We start from the raw sequence: 27,406 nt of genomic DNA, 5'->3' as shown, positions 1-27,406 counted from the left end.
TGTTTTCCTAATTCATGTGTCAAGGGTGTGTATTTTTTGCAATTGGTAACTATACACAGTTAAAAAAGCCGAACACCTTAATACTGATATTTTATATTTCTGTCACATTTTTCTCATTCAAGTAATGGTGGCCTAAGGAAGAAACTGAGATATGTTTTGTGTTGAGGATATCAGTTATTGCCGTGTGTGTTTGCTTTCAGCTTGTGTATTTGCTAAAGTTTGAGTTAGATCTTTCAGGTTTAAGCATGGACAGGATTTATGTTATGAAGGCCCCCATAAATGTGAAAAGTACTTTAGGTTTTTCCACTGTCTTTAATCTGTACTAAATCCGAACACTTCTGCTGTTGCTGCAGAAATGTGTTCTCATTCCTAGTTTCCAGCCGACTTTTCTTTAAAGAAATACAGAATTTATCTTAACATTTAAACATGGATTTCCTATATAACTTCATTCTTCTCATGCAGAGTCAGACTTATTGTAGAGCTGTTGGTGGATGTCAAACAGTAGGTGCTTTCTGACTTGATGGTGAAGAAAATAAATGTATACACAAATAGATACAACCACAGTGCCCTGGGTACTTCATAGACGCCTTCTCTCTGAAGCACTGTGCTCCTTTGGAGGTCATGAGTTCCTTGCCTCAGTTCCACCTCTCTGTGAAAGAGGAGGGAATTGTAGAGTATCAGCAGTGGTTGTTGGCAAATGGAAAATTTTGGAAAATTTTGCACTGTTGGGTATTAATTTTACTAAAAAATACTGTATACCCATTATTTCTTGGTGTTATTTTCTGTGCTAAGGAAGGCAGAAGTAGTGTTACACTGTAACACACATTACTCTTATTTCTCTCATCACAGTAAACATTGGAGTTGGAGAACCAGACTTCATCTTGGGCCAGCTGTATCACTTGTCTTCAGTACAGGCACCTGAAGTAGCCAAGTCTTGGGCAGCCCTGGCTAGCTGGGCTTATAGATGGGGCCGCAAAGTAGTTGATAATGCCAGGTAAATACAGCCTAATGCTTGAATTTATACAGTACAATTGGTTTTCTTAAGATAAACCATATCTGTGTATTTATGATTACAGTTGTATGTGGTCTGAAGTTTCATGTGAGCAGAGAAATGAATATTCTTTTGGTTAGTTGCCCTCTGTAGAACAAAGCTAACTTAATTCTGAGATAATGATGATTTCTTCCTTCAAAAAGTTTTTTATGTAGACTTGCAGTAGCTCTACAAATACTCATGTAATGGGCATCAATAATTCATTCAATGTTACAGTCAGGGAGAAGGTGTTCGGCTGCTCCCCCGGGAGAAATCTGAGGTTCAGAACTTGCTACCAGACAACATTGCAGAGGAGGATAAAGAGAAAATCTACGGCATTCTTGGGCAGGCAGTGTGTCGGCCAGCTGGGATTCAAGTGAGTGTAGATTTCTTTGCTTACAAAAACATTCAGCTTCAGCATGAACCTTATTTTCCTCTTCTTGCAGTTCATGTTAACTCTTGTAAATGTTTTTAAGTTAAAATTCAGACACTACAAGAAACCATCTGTTAGCTGTGTGGTAACCTACCTGTTGGATGAGTTATGGTAATGTGATTGAGTAATGCAGTTGCATGAGCTACTAGACAAAAATTGACTTAGGAACTAAGATTGCTTGTAGAAATTGCTGGAGGACTTAATCAAACCTGCTTTCCCTTTATTTGCATTTAGGATGAAGATATGACTCTACAAATCACTGAAAATGAGGACAATGAAGAAGATGATATGGTGGATGTGATATGGCGTCAGTTATTAACAAGTTGTCCCTGGCTTTCAGATCTTGATGAAAATGCAACAGAAGGATTAATTAAAGTCTGGAGGAAAGTTGTGGACAGAATCTTCAGTCTCTATAAACTGTCCTGCAGCGCATACTTTACTTTCCTCAAACTCAATGCTGGTCAGGTTAGTATTGATGTGGAAACCAAGTTAGTTTTATAAATGAGGATATGAGCTATATACTTAACTTAGAGGAGTATTTATGTGTTTCAAGGTTCCACTTGATGAAGAAGATCCCAGACTGCACTTGAGAAACACCTCTGAGCAAAGCACTGATGATGTAATTGTGATGGCAACCCTGAGACTGTTACGGTTGCTTGTGAAACATGCTGGAGAACTTAGACAGTATCTGGAGCATGGGCTAGAAACTACACCTACTGCTCCTTGGAGAGGTAAGCATGTGTTATCTAGCTGTTAAAATTGATATTGAGACATTTTCTCTAAATGCAGAAAGGTGTTCATTGCATTTTGATAAAATTTTTAAGTGTGAGGAAAAGAGACCCTGTCTTTTACTAAATGATGTCATTGAAGATGCTAGAGTCTGATAACGCTCTGATTGTAAAGTAGATAAGTAGCACAGATTTTGATCCCCTCCTTCCCCCATTTGAAGACATAGAAATGAGAAAGGGGATGTGGTTTGGGGAGTATTACATCATATGACCACTCTAAAAAACAAACAAGGTGGGTTTTTTTCTAGTTATAGTTGAGAAAGATCTGTGACTAAAGCCACACGTTTCAGAAGTAGTTGTTTGTCATTACACTGCAGGTTCTGGTGGTTTAGGGACTTCCCCTCAAAGGTTATGGAGTTAGTGTGGGAGGCAAAGAAAGGGAGGCACCTATTGTAAAATTGCACTTTCTTTTGGACTTTTTTGTAAATTGATAGATTTGTACTTCTTTGATTTACATTCTCCCTATTCAAAAAAAGAGGCATGCTTTTAAAAATAAAATTCTGTCTCATTTGAAGAAGAATGAAGTGAATCAGCACGTTTCCTTTTCCCCTTTCTGCAGGAATTATTCCCCAGCTTTTCTCCCGCCTGAATCACCCAGAAGTGTACGTTCGGCAGAGCATTTGCAACTTACTCTGTCGAGTTGCTCAGGATTCTCCTCATCTCATCCTCTATCCTGCAATAGTGGGAACCATTTCACTTAGCAGTGAATCCCAGACTTCAGGTATGGAGAAGAGGAAAAAGTGTTCAAATAAACTTAAGCTACTATATTTTTATCTACTGGGTAGGATGATACTGAGGTGTTTTTTTTTTTGTTTTCTCAGTTTTTATCTTAAGAATATTTTTATTAAGGGAACTCACTGATATTTTTAATCCGATTTACCAGATTTTGCAAATTTTTCTTATACTACACCAGTACTTAATGGGGACCTGACGCAGAATAAACTGGACTGATACATTTTACTATAGCTGATATTTTATAATCTGGTTTTAATTTAGGAAACAAGCTGCCTTCTGCCATCCCTACTTTGCTAGGTAATATACAAGGAGAAGAACTGTTGGGTGGTGAATGTGATGGAGGGAGCACTCCAGCTTCCCAAGAAAGTAGTAAAGATGATACAAAAACTGGATTAAATGAAGATCAAGCAATGATGCAAGATTGCTACAGCAAAATCGTGGAGAAACTCTCTGCTGCAAATCCAACAATGGTATTGCAGGTAAATAATTCAAATGTATATTGCTTGGGTACTTGAACAACAAATATGTAATTAGTATGTCTTGGGTGTTGGCCTACTGAAAGTTTGCTGTGTCTCTATCTTTTTTCCAACTTGTTCATCTACTGAAACAGATCTTAATTTTAGTTCTTTTGAAAAGTGAATCTTGCTTTATCCAGGTTCAGATGCTTGTGGCTGAGCTGCGCAGAGTTACAGTTCTCTGGGATGAGCTTTGGTTGGGAGTTCTACTGCAGCAGCACATGTACGTCCTCAGACGGATTCAACAGCTGGAAGATGAGGTCAAGAGGGTCCAAAACAACAACACTTTACGGAAGTATGTCTGTTTCAATAATACAAGGGATAATAACAAATGTTTGTTCTTGGGGAAGTAAACAGTCAAATGAACCAGCAGTGGTGTTGTTCCTGAATCTGTACTATCCCAGCTGCTGCTTTGTAAGCCTTGGGATCCTATTTCAAGAACATTTTATGTTACAGCTACTTCTCCAGTCAAATGAGAGAAACAGTCTACCTGTGCATCCATGTTGTGGTTTCCTTAGTAATAATGTGTTAGTACCCAGTGTATATTGTGGTGTGGATGATGAGATCCTATAGTTCTCCATTTCCAAGTCAGATGAAATGAGTATAAGCATGTTAAATGGTGTAATTTATTTAGACATCACTTTGAATGCTGATATTTGGAGTAAACAAGAATGTCTTAATCTGATTTTAGTTTTCACTGTTGAGCAAGTCTTGTCTTTTTCCCTCACCTGGATTCTCCTGAGAACAGAGCAGTGGAAGAGCAGATCCATTCACTGGACATGTGGCTTAACTTAAGAATGCCTCTTGAATTCCATAGTCAGGACTGACATGGAGTAGGAGAATAGAATGATCTGACTGTGCCTTCTCCTTTATAGTGTGGTGCATCCTCAACAAGTAGTAATAAAAAGGTCCTTTATTAAAGGAGATCACTTGCTTAAAGTGATTTCTGCTCAAAGATCCTAATCAGGGTTTCTGGTGGTGAACAATGCATTTCAAATGTTTTTGTTTTTTTTTTTAAGAAAGTGTGGTTCAGAGGAATACTTTTTCAAGGTGGAATGAAATACTCTTCATTTTAATATGATCATAACTGAAGATCTCATTTTTGAGAAGTAATAATTTTTGTGAGTTCTTTGATGTCTCATTTGTTGTGTAATGCTGTCCTTACGAGAACTTGGTTTTATGGCATTAAGAGGAGGTTTTTGTGTGTTTTTTATAACAGAGAGGAGAAAATAGCAATCATGCGTGAAAAGCACACAGCTCTGATGAAGCCCATTGTGTTTGCTCTGGAACACGTGAGGAGCATCACTGCAGCTCCTGCAGAAACTCCTCATGAGAAGTGGTTTCAGGATAACTATGGAGATGCAATTGAAAATGCACTAGAGAAGCTTAAGAATCCTTTGAATCCTGCTAAACCTGGAAGCAGCTGGCTCCCATTTAAAGAGGTATTACATGCAAGAGGAAGAATACAATGTAGAGACACTTGCTGCTCTTGCTGCACCATGTGCTTGACCCTCTCCTTCTCTTGCTGTTCTCTTACCATATCAAAATTGCAGCCTGAAGCTTTGTCTTTCAGCAGTCAGCACAGGCAAACTGGGCACTAAAGTGCCATAGTTTTTTGCCTCTAGCCATTTGTATTGATTGTCTGTTACTGCATTTCTACCCATTGAAATTACATTTTTCAAATCTTGCATCTTCTGTTGTCTTGGATGCTGGCAGCTTTGGGAGCAGAAGGCTTTCTTTCTTTTAAATACTGTCTTTCTGAAACTCTGGTATTTGAGTTTAGTTAATTCAAGTTTTAAAAAGTTAATTATGTTTATCTAAGCTTAATCCTTGGGCTATGCAGCAGCTTTTAAATGATCAACCCTACCTAGAGGTCCTTGTTCAATTATGTCATCTTCTCTTAGTTTGAGTTTGTCTTTGGGTGTGAAGAGAAACAAAGTATTCACATGTCTATCCAGAGCCAGCCTGGTGTTTTTAAAACCTTGCTAGACAGAACAGAGGCTTTATGTGCAAATAGGCCTTTTTGACTTGTACTTTCTTTTCTCTTTGCAGAACAAACAAGCATTCAGATACATAAACTCAAGGTTGCTGAATGCTGCTGACTTTAACCACAGCTCAGATATTTATAAATACAGGAGCAAACCTCTTGAGGAGCATGATTTGTTGTGACTTTGGTTCCTATCACTGCACAGGGTATATTTGCTGCATAGAGGATGTTGTTTAGTTTTTGTAATCTTCATCCTAAACTGTGTCTGGATTAGCAGCATGGCAAGGGCACAAAGGAGTTTAGGAAAAACCTTTGTTTTCTGGAAGATGACATCATTAAGTCTGCTTTGATGGGTGTTTTTGTTCTTACTGCTGACTGTTAAGGTGAATTCAACTTAAAAGAAAAAAAATTTCTTTGTAATAGGTAATGCTGAGTTTGCAGCAAAGAGCACAGAAACGGGCCAGTTACCTCTTACGACTTGAAGAAATCAGTCCTTGGTTGGCTGCCATGATGAACACTGAAATAGCACTTCCTGGAGAGGTGTCCACCAGGGACACAGTCACCATCCACAGTGTGGGCAGCACCATCACCATCCTCCCAACCAAAACCAAACCTAAAAAGCTGCTTTTCCTGGGTTCAGATGGGAAGAACTATCCCTACCTGTTCAAAGGTAAGTAATAGAATTAGTCTCATAGCAGGTACTGTCTCTTGTTAATTAGACTGTATTAAAGCTAGGAAGATTGCATGGTGCAACTCTAGGTTTATTTGCCTGAATGATGCAGAGAAAGAGGAGTTGGAAGCATTTGCTCTGTCTCTTCCCTACCCTCACTTCACCATATATTTTTCAAGGAATTTTGCTATGTGAAACTGTAAGTCAAGTCCATTCTTTACAAGGCTTTCATCAGAAGCAATGCTCTGCTTGCATACTGATAGGTTTAGCTGGATGCAGTTTTCCAGAAGCTTAACGTAGCCCCTAAAAGAGAACTTTGGAGACTTGTTTTCTCTGCAAGGGAAAGGCCTGTTTGTTATGTTGTAACTATAGTGTGTATTGCTCATGCAGCAAGCTGGATGAACTGTAGGTAAATGCTATGTAAACACTTTGGTTTAGGCCAAACAACTCATCCTTAATCTACATATTATAAAGATATTCATAGTCTGAAATGTAGTAGGTTTAAAAAAATGCTGCATTTTGGGCTTTAGGAAAAAATGTTTTGTTTAGAAGCGAAATATTAAAACAAATTTCTTGCAGGTTTGGAAGACTTGCACCTAGATGAGAGAATCATGCAGTTCTTATCCATTGTGAACACCATGTTTGCCACGATCAACCGGCAAGAGACGCCACGGTTCCACGCGAGGCACTACTCGGTGACACCCCTGGGGACAAGGTCGGGCCTCATCCAGTGGGTGGATGGAGCCACACCTCTCTTTGGGCTTTATAAGCGCTGGCAGCAGCGGGAAGCTGCTCTGCAGGCACAAAAGGTAATAGCTGTGATGTGTGCTAAGTAGAACAAGGCAGAAGAGAAGTGCTTGTTTTGATTTTTGCTTTGTCATGCTAAGTTGCGTTTGTTCATAATAATGCAGGAGGGTTGTGTGTATTCATGTATCTTGGGACTTGACCAGAAATCAATAAAATTGCATCTCTGTTATTTATATATAATTACAGTATGTAACATAAAAGTGCTGTTCTGGCATGATAACTCAAGAGAACTGTTTTTTACAAATAGAATTAACCTTGATTGAAATTATTTTAGTTCCATATCTTGTTTACTCATTTGATTCTAAATACAGTTTTTGTAGTTATATTTGAGATCTTCTTTGAAAGTAGAATTAGGCCAGAACAATGTGTTTTCAGTCTATTTAGACCTTAACATCTGAATTTTGAAAGCAGTCTCTGAGCTGAAGAAATCCTGCTCAGTTAAGGCATTGATTTCATATTTCATTGTCATCAAAACTGAATTTGGGTTATGTTTCTGTGCTAATACATCAACTACCATTTTTCATTTCTTCTAGGCTCAGGACTCTTACCAGACCCCTCAGAACCCTGGAATAGTTCCTAGACCCAGTGAACTTTACTACAGTAAAATTGGACCTGCTTTAAAGGCAGTTGGGCTTAGTCTCGACGTGTCACGTCGTGACTGGCCCTTGAATGTCATGAGGGCTGTTCTGGAAGAGCTAATGGAAGCAACTCCCCCGAATCTCCTCGCTAAGGAGCTCTGGTCATCGTGTACCACAGCAGATGAGTGGTGGAGAGTTACACAGGTGAGTTACAACAAGTGTATTTTACATAGGAGAGGCTGTGGTTTTTATGGGATGAGGGGCAACAAATGCCTGAGGTGTGGTACTTGTGAGTTTGGAGAGCTGGTGCTGCTGTGAGTTTGACAAAATGTTGGCAGTTGTGCCATCAAATTAAAACCTGGGTATAGACCAGATAAGTCAGTTATTATACTAGAATTACCAGCCTAAAAAATGAAAACTCTTGTAAAATATCATCAAACAACAAATAGAAAACTGCTTGGAATAAGTTGGGCTTGATTTGTTTTACACTTACACTTAAAATAATGTTTTAAGATGGTAGTCAGTCCAATGTGTTCGCAGAGGATTCCCACAAATAATTTTTTCCTGAAACTCTCTTTTAAGTCGTATGCAAGATCCACTGCAGTTATGTCCATGGTTGGCTACATCATTGGTCTTGGAGACAGACATCTGGATAATGTTCTTATAGATATGACTACAGGAGAAGTTGTCCACATAGATTATAATGTTTGCTTTGAAAAAGGTAATTTAAAAAATGCTATATGTTATTCAAATAAAAGGTTTTCTTTCTTGGTAATTAAAAGAAACAACTTAATTTTTTATCTTAAAGGGAAGAGCCTTAGGGTCCCAGAGAAGGTTCCGTTCCGGATGACACACAACATTGAAACAGCACTGGGAGTGACAGGAGTGGAGGGGGTGTTCAGGCTTTCTTGTGAACAGGTATGGTAGGAGATTGGAAAACTGAGGGCTATCACTGGCCTTAATACTGTCTTAGAACTTTTCTAATCTACATTCTGCTGCTGGTTTATAGAGGCTTCACCTTTCTGCTATGATTTTAATTGGGCTTACTTTAGCTATATCCTGTGGTAGGTATTTAAGAAATATGAGATTGTCTAATAAATGCACATGCAAGTAGTGGTACAACTAAAATTTAGGACAAAAGGGGGACTTGTAGTTGTAGATTAAAATGTTATGTTTTTCCTGGATTTTTTTTGAGCTACTTTGCTTGCCATCTTCCATTGGGACTCATCCTGTATAAGCATGACAGGTTTTTAAAAAGAAGAATGCTCTGAAGAAGGGAGATCTTTCCTCCTTAAGTGTCTGTGCCTTGTGCATAGAGTTTGTGTGGAAGGATAGATCTTCCCACAGGCTCAGCTGCATTTGTACCCACTGTGGTGTTCTTCCTGTCTGTGTTGTAGTTAGGTATACATTATGGATTTCTGTACCTACTCAGGTACAGTATTTTGCCTCTAAGTTTCCACTATTCTACAAGGATATCACAGAATCAGAACAAGTCTGTTTAAAATACAATGCAGGTCCTTCATATTATGCGGCGTGGGAGGGAGACTTTGCTTACGCTGCTGGAAGCTTTTGTTTATGATCCTCTGGTGGACTGGACAGCTGGAGGCGAGGCAGGATTTGCTGGGGCTGTCTATGGTGGTGGTGGCCAGCAGGCTGAAAACAAGCAGAGCAAAAGGGAAATGGAAAGGGATATTACACGCAGTCTCTTTTCCTCGAGGGTGGCCGAGATAAAGGTGAGTTTGCAATTACAATAATTTTCTATTTTTAAACCAAAGTAGATGCTGCGCTTTCATTTTATTTATTTGTATTTTGGGAATGGGGGAAGATGTGGTCATGTATCAGCACTAGTTCATGAATTTTATTGTGATAAATTGAATTTGTATGAAGGGAAGTGTTTATATTGAACTTGCAAGTGTTTAGTTTTCAGTCGCATACTTAATTAAAAAACATGTTTTAGTGCTTTGCCTGAATCTGAGCTAGGAGAATAAAAATGGAGGTTTATAGAGCAGCTTAAATAACAAATGTCTGTTAAGATTTGGCAGTTGTAGCACTTGAAGCAGCACTAGATGAATGGTTGTGTTGAAGGGTTAAGTTCTGCCATATATTACTTTGTTGCCAGTTTGATTTAGTGCAGTTTGGTAACATCTGTGTCTTGATTGCAGGTTAACTGGTTTAAGAACAGAGATGAAATGCTTGCTGTGCTGCCAAAACTGGACAGTAGTTTAGAAGAGTACCTGAACCTGCAGGAGCAGTTAACAGATGTAGAAAAGTTGCAAGGAAAACTACTGGAAGAGATAGAATTTCTGGAAGGTGCAGAAGGAGTGGATCATCCCTCCCGCACACTTCAGAACAGGTACAGAGGAGCCAGGAATTCTGTCAGAAGTCTCACAGTTCAATACAGATGGTGTTTTAGCAATGTACTACTTATTGCTATGTATGAATGCTAGAAATCTGTACATGAGTGAATAGCTTGGTAAAAGCAGGTCACTCCTTGTAAAGAACAACTACTTTTCCTGCTAAATAACCTTATTTATGTCCTGCACCTCATACTCCATTGATATAACCTGTGCTAGTCCAAGTTCCACACTTGATCCTTAAGGATCAAGTGGGAATGTTCTGAAAGTCTTGTCCCATCATTATAATCCCCATAAGGGAACTATTGATAAATCACACAAAAATACTTTCTTCCAAGTTTCTGATTCTTTAAGTTATTTTTGATGGTTATTTGAAATTAATCAAGTATTTCAGAATTGTGTGAATAGGCACAGGCATTAATTATTTTCTAGGAAAGCAGAATTAATAATGCAACATTGTTAGTTTAACGTAATTGGTGAGAACACGTTCATTTCCTGGTTAACAGTTGTATTGTTCAATATTGTTCTGTATACTATAGTGTTAAGTATTTTCTTTCTTGTAGTACTTACTTGATTCTGTGGCTTCAATAATTCAGGTATTCTGAGCACACACAGTTGCAGTCTCAACAAAGAGCTGTCCAGGAAGCCATCCAGGTGAAGTTAAATGAGTTTGAGCAGTGGATAACCCATTACCAAACTGCCTTCAGTAATTTAGAGGCAACACAACTTGCAAGTCTGCTCCAAGAAATCAGCACACAAATGGACCTAGGTACTTAATAGTATTTCTGGGGGTGGTTTTAATGGTTTTGAAAATAACTTGAGTTTAATATCAGGAGGCATTATGAGTATCCTCTAGCTTAAAGGCAAAGATCTGTATGTAATAGGTTAAAAGAAAGGGACTTCTTCAGAGGATGATTTAGAGCACTTCAAGGTTTCAGTGCCAAGCTGTCCCAAGGAATTTGTCTTCTCCTACTTGGGCATGAGATTCTCTTACCCTGTGCTCAAAATTCTCAATATGAATTCTCTATGCTCCTTTATCACAAGGTAAAAAAATTTTTGAAAAAGTGTTAATGCTCAGTATTTTTATTGTATAATAGTGTCTTTATTTTTAACCTTCTTTCTTTAAAGGTCCTCCAAGTTATGTCCCAGCAACAGCATTTCTGCAAAATGCAGGCCAGGCACATCTCATCAGCCAGTGTGAACAGCTGGAAGGAGAGGTTGGTAGCTTTCTGCAGCAGAGAAGATCCGTGTTACGTGGTTGCTTGGAACAATTGCACAACTATGCAACAGTAGCTCTGCAGTATCCCAAAGCTGTGTTCCAGAAGCACCGAATAGAGCAGTGGAAAACCTGGATGGAAGAGCTCATTTGTAACATGACAATAGACCGTTGTCAGGATATCTTTAGGAAGTAAGTTGACAGAATAATGACCTGTTAAAAAAAATGTAATTTTCAAGCTACTACCCTAATTTTATAATTTAAATAAATTCTTTTGGAAGGACCTATCTAATTATAAAGCAAACCAACAGTAAGTTGTAATTCTGGAAATTTGGGATAAATATGAAAAACTGCCTTAAAAGTACCATTCCATAATTTAATTTGTGTGCTTCAACAGGAAAATCAAGTAACATTTTCCTGTAATGAAGAAATGGAGAATTCACCTTTGTGGCTTCAGAGTAGTGATATTTTGAGTTTTAGAAATTTCTAGTACTTAAAAATCAATAAGTAATGTTTTGGGTTTTTTTATCTAGTAGATTTTCAAGCAGTTTCTGGTTCTTTTTTTCTTCTTAAGTCAGGTTTTTTCAACATTATTATGGCTTGGCTTAAAAGATCTAGATTATATTTGAGCATTTCCTCTGAAATCTCTTTCCTTTCTTTTTATCTTCTGTTGATTCTTTGCTTCAAGGACAGTTGTATTATGTCCTTGCAAATAGGTGTGGAATATGGTGTATTTTAGGACCGGATAAAAGCATTGTGGTATTTAGCATTAAGGAGTAGGTGATTGAGGAACGGTTCAAGCATGGAGTGTGTTTCCTGCCTACCGAGCAGAGTGCAGTCTGCTGCCACGTGAGAAGGGGAGGTGTAGTCACTGTGCTTGTGCTCGGCAGGTACGAGATGCAGTACGCTCCGCAGCCGCCGCCCAGCGTGTGCCAGTTCATATCCACCACGGAGATGACGCTGCAGCGCTACGCGGCCGACATCAACAGCCGGCTGATCCGGCAGGTGGAGCGGCTGAAGCAGGAGGCGGTCACGGTGCCCGTGTGCGAGGAGCAGCTCAAGGAGATCGAGCGCTGCATCAAAGTGTTCCTGCATGAGAACGGCGAGGAGGGCTCGCTCAGCCTGGCCAGCGTCATCATCTCCGCTCTCTGCGCGCTGACCAGGTGAGTGCCCTCCGGGGAAAAGTTCCTGGTGGGGAGCACATCACAGTGATGGAATTCTCTGAGGAGTGCAGCAGCAGGTGCGGTGTCTAAGTGTCTCAATTCATCTAGGCGAAACCTGATGATGGAAGGTGCAGCGTCCAGTGCTGGAGAGCAGCTGGTTGATTTGACTTCCAGAGATGGAGCCTGGTTCCTGGAGGAGCTTTGCAGCATGAGTGGGAATGTCACGTGCCTTGTGCAGCTGCTGAAGCAGTGCCATCTTGTACCCCAGGACTTGGATATTCCCAACCCCATGGAAGCATCAGAAGCTGTTCACTTAGCCAATGGAGTATATATCTCACTTCAGGTGATTCTTTTGTTACCTTTTCCCCCTATCCTTCAAGGCTTCAGCAAAGTCATTTTTAATAGATTCTTCCTTAATGGACTAAATGTTTGTTTATGATGCTGCTGAGATTTTTTTTTTTCCTAAATCTTGCTCCCAAGTGCTTTATTTGATTGAGCTGAACAGGCATTTGCTTCTGTCATTTACATTTTTATTGGTTGACAGAAAATGTTTTGATCTATACATGAGAAATTGCAAAAAACTGCTGTCAAGTAAGTAACCATGAGGAAGACATTGGTATCAGATTTATAGACACACCAGCTGTATGTCTCTTCGATTTTTCTGTTCTATTACTGGGAGTCCTGATCAACTTCCAGACCCTTCAAACTGTGTTCTTTCTGTTTTCTGCTCCTGCTAAACTTTACTTATTTTCACCTGAATCAAACAGTTTCAAATAAATTCAGAAAACCTGTTTTACAGGCCCCTGTCTCCAATATTGAGTAGGAGAAAAATGCATTTATAATTTTGTGGTTCAGAAATGTTTCCACATTAATAAAACAAAAAACCCCTGAAGGGCAGTCTGAGTGAAATATCTGCTGAAGACTGATGTACTTTATCAACTGTGGCTGGTTAAATAGGTTTTTGAAGCTTTTAATTTCATTGTATTGTATTTGAGAAATATTTTCCTCTTAGGCTGCATTAAGTGCACTTGGATTTTCATCACTTTAATTTTTCCCTCTTTGAAGTTGTAACATTTCAGAACTGTGTCAGAAATGTGCATGGCAGCAATTTCACTGCATTGCAGTGGGGATCTTTCACCCACACATTGTTGTCCTCCCTGTGAGCTCTTAGATAAGATGTACTCACTGAACTCCTGCTCACTTGGCAGTCAAGATAACCAGTCTTTTTGGTGTGTTTCATCTCCTTTTGGAGACAGAGCACGTTGGTTCTTTCTGTAGCTGCATTTAGCCCTCTGCTGCATTCTGCTTGGGGGAAATTGCTCTGTGCCACTTAAGGTAATGTTCTTCCCTGCATCACTTTCTGTGGCAAAATTATCACTACCTGTCAAGCTTCTGCTACTTTTCCTTTGTCTAGTCCAATCAGTGTTGTAAATCATAAATTCAATAAATAATTTAACTTGCTTGTAGTTACATAATGGAAAAGAAAAGCTGACACTGATGAAACCAATTCACAAATTATGAGCTCTGTGCCTCCCAGCCTCTGATGAGGATGGCTGTCAGGTATTGCTGCTGGTGCTGTGGAGATGGTTGTTGCTACATTGCTACAGGTGTCAAACCTTTGGCTTTGTACAGGGTTTATTGTGTTCCTGATTTCTTCAAAGTTAATCCAGGAGCAGACTTTTGACTCTTGGCTGACCACCATCACACTATATTTTAGATAATGTCTGCTGCATGGTGGTGTAGTATTAAAATGACAAAAGATGTTGCATGGGATACTTTTTGAGGGGGAAAAGTTCTTACTTTTTCATACTTACTTCCCAACAGGAATTGAACTCAAACTTCCGACAGATCATTTTCCCAGAAGCACTTAGGTGCTTAATGAAAGGAGAGTATACTTTAGAAAGTATGCTCCATGAATTGGATAATCTTATAGAGCAAACAACTGATGGAGTCCCTTTGCAAACATTGGTTGAATCTCTTCAAGCCTACTTACGAAATGCTGCTATGGGTATAGAGGAGGAGACACACACTCACTACATTGATGTTGCAAGGTAAATCACCTTTTTTCCAGTTTCGGTGTGAGAGAGTGGAAACTGAAGAACATTAGTTTGTCTCAAAGTATTTTTTTGTTTGATATACAGGCTTTTCTTGCCCAAGAATACCTTAAGCAGAGTGCAGGGTATAAGGTGTGCTCTTGTTTCCTCTCTGCTTGTTTGTGTGTTTATCCCCATTCATACACAGAAATATGGAGCTGTGGCAATTTACAGTTACATCTGGCTTTTGGTAGTCAACTTCTTCCAAAATACATAGTTGTGATTTTCTATTTGAAGTTAAATTATGCTAAAAATAGGAACCTGTTCATTAGTTTGTGGGAGGAACCTGTGAAAGGGAGAGCTTGTAACCATGGCACTCCTCATCAGGAGGTTTGATGAGCAGCTTTTGCTTAAGACAGTGACTTGATTAAAAACACAAAATGAGACAAAACACTGAGCAAACAGACTTGTGCATCTTCTAATGTGCACCTACATTTCTGGGTAGGTGCTTGGTGCACAACAAACCAATTCAAAATCTTCAAGTTGGTATTTCCCTTGAGCCAGTTGTGGCGGTTCCATCAGTGCTACAGTGAATTGGTGAAACCATGTAAATTTTCTTTCTTTCCTTTTAAGAGTACTTCATGCTCAGTATGGTGAACTGATTCAGCCAAGAAACGGTTCAGTTGATGAAACTCCCAAAATGTCAGCTGGTCAGATGCTTTTGGTAGCTTTTGATGGAATGTTTGCTCAAGTGGAAACTGCATTTGGTTTATTGATTGAAAAGGTATGGATTTGTTATTTTTGGAGTACTGTTTGAGCCTGAATTAGGAAACATTTAAAAAAACCCAAACTAATTAATTTCCTTTACATTGTTCAGCTAAACAAGATGGAGATACCTCTTGCTTGGCGTAAGATTGACATAATTAGGGAAGCTCGCAGCACCCAGGTTAACTTCTTTGATGATGACAATAATCGCCAAGTCCTGGAGGAAATTTTCTTTCTGAAGAGACTGCAAACAATTAAAGAATTTTTCAGGCTCTGTGGTACCTTTTCTAAGACACTGTCAGGTAAATAAATTATATCAAATATTCACTTCCCTTTATCTGCTTCTCATCTTGTTCAGAAGAATGTAAAATGGTCACTTTTGCTATAACTTACCGTGGATAGGTGGTAAGGAAGCAGCAACTAAAAATGAATTCCTGTGCTTTTGCTGTGTTTGTAAGTCGGGTATTATTCTTCTGGATGCACCAAATGTTTCCTTTATAACAGAAGTACTATTTCTTTCCCTTTAAAAGGAATCAGTTCAATTGAAGACCAGAATGCAGTAAATGGACCTGTTCAAATTGTCAATGTGAAAGCCCTTTACAGGAACTCTTGTTTTAGTGAAGATCAAATGGCCAAGCCAATTAAAGCTTTTACAGCAGACTTTGTGAGGCAGCTTTTAATTGGCCTTCCAAATCAAGCTTTGGGACTGACCTTGTGCAGTTTCATCAGCGCTCTGGGTGTTGATATCATTGCTCAGGTAGAAGCTAAAGACTTTGGAGCAGAAAGCAAGGTTTCTGTGGATGACCTGTGCAAGAAAGCCGTGGAGCACAACATCCAGATTGGCAAGTTCTCACAGCTGGTGATGAACAGGGCCACAGTCCTGGCCAGCTCCTACGACACGGCCTGGAAGAAGCACGACCTGGTGCGCAGACTGGAAACCAGCATTTCCTCCTGCAAGACCAGCCTGCAGAGAGTGCAGCTGCACATTGCCATGTTCCAGGTGAGAGCCCAGCACAGGCTGGGACTTCCAGATGGGGTCTGGGGAAAATGAGCATGATTTACAGTGTCTGAGCACAACAGACATGGTATTTTGTTGAATAAATTCTAAGGTATTTTAGTGGACTTAATAAGGTATTTTGGTTATAATTGTGCTGTAAATATATAAGGAAAAGTGTTATTGCTAGGTTTTCTGGAAGACTAGCTGCTTTACAAGAAGCAAATTCTGCAACATACAAGTTGTCTTGAATCAATACATATAATTTTTTTCAATAGCCATTAAGTGCCTTTTAGAAAATAGGTCAGTCACTGGCTTTCTTACCGGCAATGCTGTCGCGTTCTCCCCCTTTTTCTCAGATTATGACTTTAAGGGAGGAGATAGCTTAGAACAGAGGGTATGAGTTGCTGAATGTAGTTTTGTACCTTTCCTTCAAAGTTTTACCATATTGACTGTCTCCTTGCTCCATTCTTTGCTTCATTAAAAGTACAAATAGCAGCAGTATCAGTCCTGAAAATCACTTTTCTGAGGCTTTAGATAAATGCCATTGTGTACCTTTACACGGGTATGCAGCTGTGTTGTACTGTCAGTGATCTTTACTTTATAGGGGTTTGTAGGTTCAGGAACAAAGCTTTCTCCAGGTCAGTTAAACCATTCCATAGACCAATAAGCAAAATTATCTTGGTTTTAAAGTATCACAAGTGAATGTTTTTGCATATTGATGGCTTTTCCTTTAGATTAAAAAGGTGTGTGTAAATCACAACTAGTAAGTTAGTGGATGGATAAATGGTATAAACATCCAAGCCAACAAAACATAATTTGCAACTACTTGTGTAATTTAATGCTCTTGAATGATTTAGGACTTTGAGCTGTGCTAGTAGTGTCTGACACGCAGCCTTTTGAAGTGCCCTTACTTATAAAGGGTACCAGAGCACTGGAATTGGTGTTTGTGATGCAAAGTATTTTGTGCTGAGCAATATTGCTAATCAAGTGTTGATGTTACTTTCTTAAAGTGGCAGCATGAGGATCTTCTCATCAGTCGCCCCCAGGCTATTTCTGTCACTCCACCTCGTTCAGCAATTTTAAACAACATGAAAAAGAAACTTCATGCGCTCAGTCAGATTGAAGCTTCCATTGCAACGGTCCAGGTATGACTGTTCTGGGGAGGGTTGTTCAGCAGCACATTGAAATGGGACTAACACAAACTGCAAATCCTCTGCCACCTTCAAATTACGTTATCTGGGTTGCTGTCTTATGCAAATATGGGGGTATTGTCATTGATCTCTTTTGGTCTGGTGGGTACTGTTATATTGTTCGATTTTGCTGTTGCATCCAAAATGTTCTATCTGGAATAGCAGTAAATATTTTTGAAGAAAAATACAAATCTGTGAAAGTATCTTACTTTCTGAAGGCTGCTAATGCTCCTTTTCTTTAAGTTTGTGTGCCTTAGATCATCGTTACTATTGTTTTTGCTAGCTAAATGTCAGAAGTTCCTGTTGTAGAAATGGGCATATTAATTCTTCTGTGTGTTAAGGTTTGTGTGCTGTGGCTTTGCTCAGTATTTTAGACTTCTTTGGTGCCAGTAATATAAAATGTTTGTTAAATGCTGCTTACCTTTCTCAATTTTAATTTCACTTTTCCAAGTGTCTGCATGTGCTATGTATGCATAGTTTATTTAAAGTCAGGCTTAGAATGCTGTATATCAGTATGAATTATCTCTATGGGCTTTTTTCTTCCCTAATGCAGGAGAAACTAGCAGCACTTGAAGCAAGTATTGAGCAGCGTTTAAAATGGGCAGGAGGTGCTAATCCTGCACTGGCCCCAGTCTTGCAAGATTTTGATGCCACTATTGCTGAACGGAGAAACCTTGTACTGAAAGAAAGTCAAAGAGCAAGCCAGGTACTACAGATAAGTACAGTACTCTTCATGAGTGTGTTCACTCTTCATTTCCTACTCAAGGTTTATGTAGAAGATATTTTTATGCTCTGCATCTAAAGAGCAAACACAGATAACCAAATATTTCTGGGAATCCCGCTTGAAAGCCATAGGAATAATCTTTGTGAGAATTGCTGCAGGGTTGGATGACGCTGGGATGATACTGCTACTGTAACAGGGCAGTATCTGTGTGTTTAAAATCCTCACTTCAAAGCACATGAAAAAGATGCTGTTTATCTAATAAACAGTTGAAGTGAAATAATTTTTCTCACTCTGGCTTCGATTTTTCAGGTCACTTTCCTCTGCAGTAATATCATTCATTTTGAGAGTTTACGTACCAGAACAGGAGAAGCCCTGAATCTCGATGCTGCCCTGTTTGACCTCCTCAAACGCTGTCAGCAGATGTGCTCCCTGGCATCGCAGTTCAACAGCTCCGTGTCTGACCTGGAGCTCCGCCTGCTGCAGAGGGTGGTGAGCACGGGGCAGAGCAGAGCACAAAACCTTTCAGAACCACTGCAGGGAGTTCTCAGTTTTGTCTTCATTCTCAGTGTTATGTATTCCTGCGGATGGAGTGTGGCCGCAGGGTTTGTGCTGTCAGTTAAACACGTGCTGTTACACAGCAAGTGAATTTTATCTCTGGGTACAGATAAAGAAATGTTTCTCTTCCTTTTAGGGCACTGGTCTCGAACATCCTATTGGCAGCTCTGAATGGCTTCACTCAGCTCACAAGCAGTTGACCCAGGAGATATCTACACAGAGAACAGTACAAACAGAACGAGAACAGCAAATAGAAACAGTTTGTGAAACAATTCAGAATCTGGTGGATAGTATTAAAACTGTGCTCACGGGTCATAACAGACAGCTTGGAGATGTCAAACATCTACTGAAAGCTATGGCAAAGGTATGCCTAAACATGCTTAAATTTATTCCTTGAACCCATGTCAGTACAGTGTAAGAAAAACAACAGTTGTAGCTATGTGCTTTGTAAAGTATCTAGAAACAGTAAAATGTTCGTGCATATGGAGTTCAAGACAAGTTCAATTCTTCATGTTTAAGAATTCATAAAACTTTCTAGCATTAGCCTGAGCAGGCTTTGGTTGAACTGAACCTTTTCTCTCGGCAGTTAAAACATTTTGTTTATAAATATTTTTGTTCTAAATCTGTAAAAAAATTTATAATTTAAAAATTTATTTCTTCATACATAACTTCTGGAAATTATAGTTATTTGTAATCAAATGACAGACTGAAGGACGGAAAGGGCTTAGAAATCTCCACTTTATTCTCTTAGCCAAAATATAGCAGTTGATGACCTTTTTGCACATCTTGTTACAGGATGAAGAAGCGGCTTTGGCAGATGGTGAAGATGTTCCCTATGAGAACAGTGTTAGGCAGTTCCTGGGTGAATATAAATCATGGCAAGATAATATTCAGACAGTTCTGTTTACATTAGTTCAGGTTATGGGTCAAGTCCGCAGTCAGGAACATGTTGAAATGCTGCAGGAAATAACTCCCACCTTGAAAGAACTTAAAACACAGAGCCAAAGGTAAGACAGTTACCTTGTCTCAGGTGAGAAAAGGCATTTTGCATACCTGCTTTCATGTAGCAGGAACACACATCATGGTGATATGAACACATACTTGATGATTTTCTTAGCACTCAGAAATCTTGCAAAACTTGAATTAATTTAATACTTGGATTTTCAGTAAGTCAAGTAGTTGCATGAGTATTTATCAACTCCATTATGTTTCCCAGTGTCTACAATAATCTGGTGGGGTTTGCATCACCCTTAGTCACGGATACAGCAAATGAATGCTCCAGCCCAACTTCAGCTGCTACATATCAGCCAACCTTTGCTGCAGGTAATACTTGCAAAAGTACAAACATGAAACCACCAGGAATTGATATTAGAGAGGGAATCATAGCTCTTACTGAACTCTGAAATGCAGACAATTTGCTTAATAAAAGTAAATTCTTAGCAGTGGAAAAAAACTTTTTATTTATGAAACTAAAGAAATTAGAAAATGGAAAGATTGAAAACTGGTGCAGAACTGAAAATGCAAATTTAAAATGCATTTGTTCTGAAAAACTGATAGGTCTATTTGATACACATTTAATTGTGCTTTTTCTTGCCTCTGTATGCTATTATTTTGATGACTTTAAGCACTTTTAAACTTTCTTTACAGCTGTACGTAGCAATACAGGGCAGAAAACTCAGCCAGAGGTGATGTCACAGAATGCAAGAAAGCTAATTCAGAAAAATCTTGCAACATCAGCAGATACTCCTCCAAACACAGTCCCAGGAACTGGCAAAAGTGTTGCTTGTAGTCCCAAAAAGACAGCCAGGGACCCTAAAACAGGAAAAGGTAAATACAAACCTTAAAAAAAACAGCAACCATACCACTGACAGCAACAAAAAGATACTCAGTGGGTTTCTGTGCAGGAGTGTCAAGTTGCACTCACTTTATTTTGTACCTATAGCTGTGCAGGAGAGGAATTCCTACGCAGTTAGCGTGTGGAAGCGGGTCAAAGCCAAGTTAGAGGGCCGAGATGTGGATCCCAACAGGAGAATGTCTGTGGCTGAACAGGTGAGTTGAGAATAAAGTTCCAGTACTGGTCCTTGCTTTGAATACATGCTAATTAGCAGTTGTGTATGCTGAAGTGTGCCTTCAGGGCTGAAATCCTGTTGTGAATGGGGGTTCCTTTGGGGGTGGGAGTTATTGCAGTGCAAGTTAAGGTTGCTACTGCCTTGTATTGCTGGTTTTTTTTTTTTTTAACTGTCATATGCTTTTGTTTTTCATATGGGAGGTTTATATAAAGCCATGAATCAGATAAAATTGTCTTTTGCCTGTCAGTAAGCTAACATTTTTTCCACAGCTGCTGATAGCCAGGGAGAGCACGAGATCTGTACAGCTGCCCAAGGGACAGAACTTTTCTGTGTTCAGTAACATACACAACCACTCCTGTCTCTGGGCAACGGAGTCAGGGGACACAGTTGTCCACGTCTATTTGAGAATGGCGTGGCTACTTCCATGATAGGGGCTGTGAATGAGATGATGTGATTTTTTTGTTGTTTTTTTAGTACAGCTTCCTGTTTCTTATGTGGACTGCACAAAGTTATGTCTACAGTTACTTAAATTTTTATCAGTGAAATGCAGGTGGCATTTGACAGTAAATTCTAAGATCACTTAACCACTTCTAAAATTTTAGCTTATTTTTAATTCCTTGTTTGACCTTTTTAATAGGTTGACTTTGTGATTAAGGAAGCAACTAATCTAGATAACTTGGCTCAGCTGTATGAAGGTTGGACTGCCTGGGTATGAGTAGGGAGACAGCAGCTCGGTCTGGTTCAGCGAGGTCAGACATCCACCAGAATCAACTCGGCCTCAGGCATCTGTAGCCGCACCACAGTCGGTGGTGATGCATACTGGGGCTTAATCTGAGGAAACCTAGGAAATCTCGGTGCACTGGGAAGTGAATCCTGCAGGATAGCTGCACTCAGGGATACGCTAAACACAATGGTCTGCAACCCCCACGGTCAAGGGTGAAAGCTCACCGCTTGAGCAACACGGTTTGTCTTTCTGCTACGGAAGAACTGCAAACGTGTCTGGGGGTCAGCTGCAGAAAGAAATCAGGATGCTACAAACGGCAGAGTGATTTGGAACTCAATTCCACCTGACCCTGTGAACAATTCAGGAAACACCGAACCCTGTTCAAAGAAAAACAGAAAAATGGGGCCATGAAGAAATCACAGCGAGGGCAGATTTGATGCATTCAGATCCTTGTTCCTCTTGTTCTGTGGCAGCAGTGCTGGTTGAGTTGACCAGTTAGTATGGGAAAAGGCTACAAAATGTAAACTTCAGAAATGGACTGAAAGCAAAGAGCTGTACATCAGATACACGCTGCATTGGAAGAACTTCTGAGATAGAAGAAAAAGCCTTTGTTCTCTTCTTCCTTTCCTCTTTCCTTTCACTCCTCCCTCCCAGCCTCTCCTTGCATACACCCCTCTTGGCTTATTCTTGTAGGTTAGGCGTACTTCCAATATACTTTTTATTTCAATCCTTCTGCTTCACAGTTTAGTCAAATTAACAACTTAAATTCTGTTCGGTAAACAATTTCTCCAAAAGCACTGAAAATATAGAACATTAATGATTACTTATGAGTTGGATGGTCAAATGCAAAATGTAATTTTGGTTATTTTGAAGTCATTTTTGTGATTCTATTATGTACAGTTTCTCAAAATTGTCACTGTGCATTTAAAAGTAATGATTCCTACAGGCATTTGATTTAATGTGCACTTCCCTCTGCTTGCAGTGTACACTTTTTTGTAATTCAAATTGTCCCTCCAATCTCATTCTACTGTGATTGCTGTAGTTTCTTTCGTACGAAGTAGCTAATCCAATGTAATCTTTACCTTTTTAAAAACCAGGATAGAGTATCTAGTAGAGTTTTACATTGTTGATGACAGATAAACAATAAAGTGATGTTCTGGTGGAGGTAGAGTGATATGCTTTTTACTTCATTTTCCTAATCCTTTTAGTTCACACTTGTAAATTCTAGTGCTTCACTTCACAGAGGTATACATATAATCCAAGAAATGAAGGACTCTCAAATTTTTGTTCAGCTAGATCTGTAAAGATTTCTGCAAAGTAGTTTTCCTTTGCCATATTTCTTCTATAGATGGTTGTTCAGTAATGCATCCATAGGGAATCTTCCACTGAGGTTCTTTTTAATCAGTTCTCAAAGTGTGATTATGGTCAGAAAAGTCTCTCTAAAAATGGCATCATCTTCCTTGGATCAAGGTCCTGCTTGTCTAAAAGACTTCTTGCTTCATTTTTTAAGTAGGACACCTTTAGGAAAAGGCAACTTCCTTTTCTTAGAGCAAACAAACCCCACAGAATTCAGCTACAACTGCAGAACTGTAAAGGTGCTGATAGCTAAAGCAGAAATGCACTCTGGCATTCTGAACCCAGATAAATTTGTTGTAGATCTATATAAAAAGTTTCTCTTTTGTAAACGTGGTGAATTCATTATGCACAGCTGCTGAAAAATGTGGGAAGATCCTTTATGCTATTTTAGTCACTTTTCAGAGTAAAACCACACTTTCAATACAGGATTTTTTCAGTCAAAATCCAAGTATTAAAAGATTTGAGCCAAGCCCACTACTGGCATAAATTAAAATTGATTTAATTGAAAGGGTTTGCAGCAGTTCATCTGAGTAGGAAGCTTGGCTGGTGATTTTTGGATAATGCCAGCAAACTTCTGTTCCTTTCAGTATTTGCACTATGCTGACTGCTCTGCCTCCGCAGTAGGTCCTAGAATTCGCTTTCTCCTCTGTTGCCAACTTTTTGTGGACATGCACTTTGAAGTGTAACAGTTTTCAACAGTCATATGGCCTTCCTTGCACTCTGATTGCCTGATTACCTCTAGGGAAGTCACAGGCTTTGCATCTAGCAGTAGCCGTGCAAACGCATTCCACTGCCACTGCTCCCTGACCCTCTGCCACCAACGCCCAGGAGAAGCTGTTGGAATGCTGCAGTGAAGAACAGTCATATGCAGAACAGGACACTTGGCACTGTTGGTCCTTTTCATTTTTCTCCAGTTAAAAATAACCTTATGAACAATCTGTTGGAGAAGTGTAGTGACAGGAGTGTGTTGTACCTGCTGTTTTGTTTCTTGGAAGCTGGGGGGAAGGGAGGGGTAACGCACTCACCTGTGGCTCATGTATTATACCTCTGCCATCCAGAAATGGAACACTTGTGTGGAGATGGGTTCTTACTGCGTAATTTAATAAAGTTCTAAAAAATAAAAAAGAATGTGTTTTTAATTTCCTTCAATGCAACACTGTGTGGTTGTGAAAATTACAGGGAAGAATTAAGTGCCCAATACAAACAAATACAAACCAAACCCCAAATTAGAGCAGGATTCTCCAGAGACTTAAATTTGCATAACTAATGCAAAGGAGACAGCTCAGATGTGCAGGAGTTAGACTGTCACTGTCGACTTGTGAGGTGACACATTTTTCTTGGGAAATGTTGACAGTATGGGAGGTTGGTACAGTCTTGATGAAACCTAAAATTCAGGTTCTGCTCACACATCCTGCATAGTAAATAAGACTGCATTAGTTACATTCTCTTAAAAGATGCTTCTGACAAAGACATAAGGGTGCTTACTTTATTTTCAGTAGAACTGGTGTTTATTTTCTCTGCAGTGAGGCACACATAGAATAATGCAAGTCTAGAATCACCTCTCTAAATAAATACAAACCAGCTTAAGCTATAGAAGTCAAACAGTTCAACTGAGGGCAATTTTTTGCCTGCTGCTTAGCTGCAGTAAATGTTAACCAAGGGACCATGCTATAAAGTGATTTCTCAAAGCCAAATTCTACATATGTTCAGCAGTTTTGTTACCCCCTCACAAATCTATAGGCTCGTGGTTGAGATGTCCTTTGAAAATGAGTTGGTCCTTTGCCTCTCTTCCTTCTCCCCTTTTGGAAAGCCAGGATGTGAGCATGGCTCTGCCAAATCGGTTTTTGGGATGTGTTAAACTGAAGTCATTAGTGGTGCCCTAGATTATTTTGGTAGGATAATGGCACAGTCAAATGGGAAATGCAGATCTATACAGCTAACAGAAAATAGTTTTGTACTTTGTAGAGACTTCATGGTCTGGTTTTGCTTTGCAACAATTGGTTTTGCCCTCAAGGATTATCTTATTTAAATAGAATAATGTTTTGTCTAATTTTTCAAATGTCTGTAAAAGACTCTGTTTTTCTAAGTGCTGTAGTCCTTAAGGTTAATTTACTTCAATTATTCATCAATGTGTTCTGTGCCTGGTACATTAGCCATTCTGTTTTAATGTACTCAAGTACTTCAAAGGTTTCTTTGCTTTTTTTCCTTTTTTTTTTTTTTTTTCTTGCAGGCTTTGCCTAAAATTAGCAGACTGTTAATGTTTTAGCTAAAGAATTTCACAGAAACTACAGATATTAGCTACAAACTACTGCTGTGTACGTAAATGCATAGCTAATTAGAGCAATTCTGCCATTCATCAGGCTAATTTTTTATTAATAACAAAATAAACATATATTAGGTATGCTGAAAGGGTGGAGGCTTGACATGTAAACTTTCGTGCCTGTTCTAAGTGCACAGAGCAATTGCACTGCCCCTTTTAAAGGTGCTTTGAAGCCATCTTGGGGATTTAATTTTCTGTGCATCTGCTAAGAGAGAATCTTGGTGCAGGAAGGATTGATTCCATTTTAGCATGGTCTGTGCCGTGTATTGGGGCAAGCAAAAGAGTTTGGTTTAGCTCAGGTAAGGTGCAGGAGGGACTGAGCTACTGCTGATCCTCTGCCTCCTGCACCATGGCTGAGATTTTAACAATGAATTTTCCGTGAATACACCATGGCTGAGATTTTAACAATGGAATATGTGAGTACCTGCACATGTAGCACACATTTTTAATCTGACGTGGTGCCTCACTTGGCCTGGCTGCTCAGTGAGGGAGGGGTGGGCAGGTGGCAGGGCCTGCCCTGTGCTGTGTTCTGCAGTGCAGTGGCCCCTCTGAGGTTTGGAGCAACACGTAATAGGAGGGAAAAACACCTCCATTGGCCCTCTGGGATGGAGAAAAGCTGCAAGGGCACCTGGCTAGGGAGTTGGCGTTGAAAAAACTGGCTGGAGATGATGGCCATGCCTGCTTGTTCCATTGGTAAGTGCTTGGGTTTTTTGGTGAGAATCACATAAATGGATGAATCCAGGAGCTGGCTGATGGTATCTCATAGCCAGAGCAGTGTTGCTGCAGGGCACTGCAAATATCTGTAGAAACTGTACTGCATTATAGAATCACACAATGGTGAGGGGTTGGAATGGGCCTTAAACACCGTCCAGTCCCAACACCCCTGCCATGGGCAGGGACATCTCCCAGCATTGAATCTCCCCAGGCAAACCTGTTCTCACCACCCCTAGTAAAGAATTTCCTCCTTATATCTAACCCAAATTTTTCCTCTTTCAGTTTGTACCCTTTACTCCTTGTCCTGTCACTACAGCTCCTGAGGTTGAATCCCTGTCCTTGTAGACCCCTTTCAGACGCTGGAAGGCTGCTGTGAGGTCATGCCTCTGTATGGCTCCATACTCTTTTAAAAGACTAACAAAATTATCACTGGCATCATCACTTCCTTATGAAATCACTTTTTGTGTGAGCTTTGCTGTGCTAAAATTACAGATTTTAAGAGTGAAATCCACCATTTATAAGTGTAAAATGTTACACAAAAGTACTCTTAGCTTTTAGCAGCATGTACATGAATTTTAGTTATTCAGAATGACATCTGTTCTTTACATATGTTCTAGGGTGAGTGAGAAGCACCCTGTGGAAGACCAAACCATCCAGGATAGACATATGTTTGCTTTTACATTGTCCTTAGTTCTTCTTTTTGTCTCTATCAAGCTGGTGCCAGAGAAGTTTTGGTGCCCGAGATGTTTTGTTTGCTCTCATTACAGCCTCGTGTGGCATCCTGGGCACGGTGATTACGCTCATTAACCCACGTGCCTGAAGCATTTAGAAAGCTGAGTCAGAAACAATATTTATATCCCAGTGCCTTTATCTTGTATTTATTCCCATGCTGCCACAAGTTCTGAAGGAAATGAAACACCTTGCTGGGCTTTGATGTTACCAATAGAACTGGTCCAGAGCTGAGCACTGCTGAGGCCACAGCTCGGGTGGTGTGTCCAGTTCAGAATGGACACTGAGGGGCTGGAGCGAGCTCCGAGCAGGGCTGGAGCTGGGGCAGGGGCTGGAGAGAATTCAGAGCAGGGTATGGAGCTGGGGCAGGGCTGGAGAGGATTCAGAGCAGGGTATGGAGCTTGGGGCAGGGCTGGAGAGGATTCAGAGCAGGGTATGGAGCTTGGGGCAGGGCTGGAGAGGATTCAGAGCAGGGCAGGAGCTGGAGCAGGGCTGGAGAGGATTCAGAGCAGGGTATGGAGCTGGGGCAGGGCTGGAGAGGATTCAGAGCAGGGTATGGAGCTGGGGCAGGGCTGGAGAGGATTCAGAGCAGGGCAGGAGCTGGGGCAGGGCTGGAGAGGATTCAGAGCAGGGTATGGAGCTGGAACAGGGCTGGAGAGGATTCAGAGCAGGGTATGGAGCTGGGGCAGGGCTGGAGAGGATTCAGAGCAGGGCAGGAGCTGGGGCAGGGCTGGAGAGGATTCAGAGCAGGGTATGGAGCTGGGGCAGGGCTGGAGAGGATTCAGAGCAGGGTATGGAGCTGGGGCAGGGCTGGAGAGGATTCAGAGCAGGGTATGGAGCTGGGGCAGTGCTGGAGCAGGGCAGGGCTGGAGCACGGCTGAGGAGCCGCAGCTGAGGGAGCCGGGCGTGTTCATTCGGGACACGGGGGTGACCTCAGAGCTGCTCAAAGCGGGC

At 40.3% G+C, this 27,406-nt stretch overlaps 1 protein-coding gene across 3 annotated transcripts in view; it reads left to right on the top strand.

Moving 5' to 3' along the window:
- The window catches only part of SMG1 (SMG1 nonsense mediated mRNA decay associated PI3K related kinase), a 59,242-nt gene extending 35,399 nt beyond the window's left edge, over positions 1-23,843 (top strand). Inside the window, exons 32-63 of one of the 3 annotated variants that reach the window (XM_077786856.1) lie at positions 850-994; positions 1,268-1,406; positions 1,698-1,928; positions 2,017-2,194; positions 2,811-2,972; positions 3,284-3,465; positions 3,642-3,796; positions 4,721-4,943; positions 5,912-6,158; positions 6,738-6,967; positions 7,499-7,747; positions 8,126-8,264; positions 8,352-8,461; positions 9,058-9,276; positions 9,706-9,896; positions 10,494-10,666; positions 11,026-11,305; positions 12,004-12,276; positions 12,385-12,619; positions 14,101-14,327; positions 14,943-15,093; positions 15,187-15,376; positions 15,605-16,074; positions 17,082-17,216; positions 17,815-17,967; positions 18,295-18,474; positions 18,677-18,904; positions 19,336-19,547; positions 19,757-19,863; positions 20,188-20,367; positions 20,483-20,589; positions 21,247-23,843. In XM_077786856.1, the coding sequence (XP_077642982.1) occupies positions 850-994; positions 1,268-1,406; positions 1,698-1,928; positions 2,017-2,194; positions 2,811-2,972; positions 3,284-3,465; positions 3,642-3,796; positions 4,721-4,943; positions 5,912-6,158; positions 6,738-6,967; positions 7,499-7,747; positions 8,126-8,264; positions 8,352-8,461; positions 9,058-9,276; positions 9,706-9,896; positions 10,494-10,666; positions 11,026-11,305; positions 12,004-12,276; positions 12,385-12,619; positions 14,101-14,327; positions 14,943-15,093; positions 15,187-15,376; positions 15,605-16,074; positions 17,082-17,216; positions 17,815-17,967; positions 18,295-18,474; positions 18,677-18,904; positions 19,336-19,547; positions 19,757-19,863; positions 20,188-20,367; positions 20,483-20,589; positions 21,247-21,324 (6,179 nt within the window). In that variant the 3' untranslated portion in view covers positions 21,325-23,843. Of the gene's footprint in view, positions 1-849; positions 995-1,267; positions 1,407-1,697; positions 1,929-2,016; positions 2,195-2,810; positions 2,973-3,247; positions 3,466-3,641; positions 3,797-4,720; positions 4,944-5,911; positions 6,159-6,737; positions 6,968-7,498; positions 7,748-8,125; positions 8,265-8,351; positions 8,462-9,057; positions 9,277-9,705; positions 9,897-10,493; positions 10,667-11,025; positions 11,306-12,003; positions 12,277-12,384; positions 12,620-14,100; positions 14,328-14,942; positions 15,094-15,186; positions 15,377-15,604; positions 16,075-17,081; positions 17,217-17,814; positions 17,968-18,294; positions 18,475-18,676; positions 18,905-19,335; positions 19,548-19,756; positions 19,864-20,187; positions 20,368-20,482; positions 20,590-21,246 lie in introns of all 3 variants that reach the window. The other 2 variants (XM_021539808.3, XM_021539807.3) reach the window with 2 other exon arrangements.
- Positions 23,844-27,406: the final 3,563 nt, after the last annotated feature.

The sequence above is a fragment of the Lonchura striata genome, chromosome 16 (assembly GCF_046129695.1).
Source record: "Lonchura striata isolate bLonStr1 chromosome 16, bLonStr1.mat, whole genome shotgun sequence".
Taxonomy (NCBI): domain Eukaryota; kingdom Metazoa; phylum Chordata; class Aves; order Passeriformes; family Estrildidae; genus Lonchura; species Lonchura striata.
This window is presented reverse-complemented; position numbering and strand designations above follow the sequence as displayed.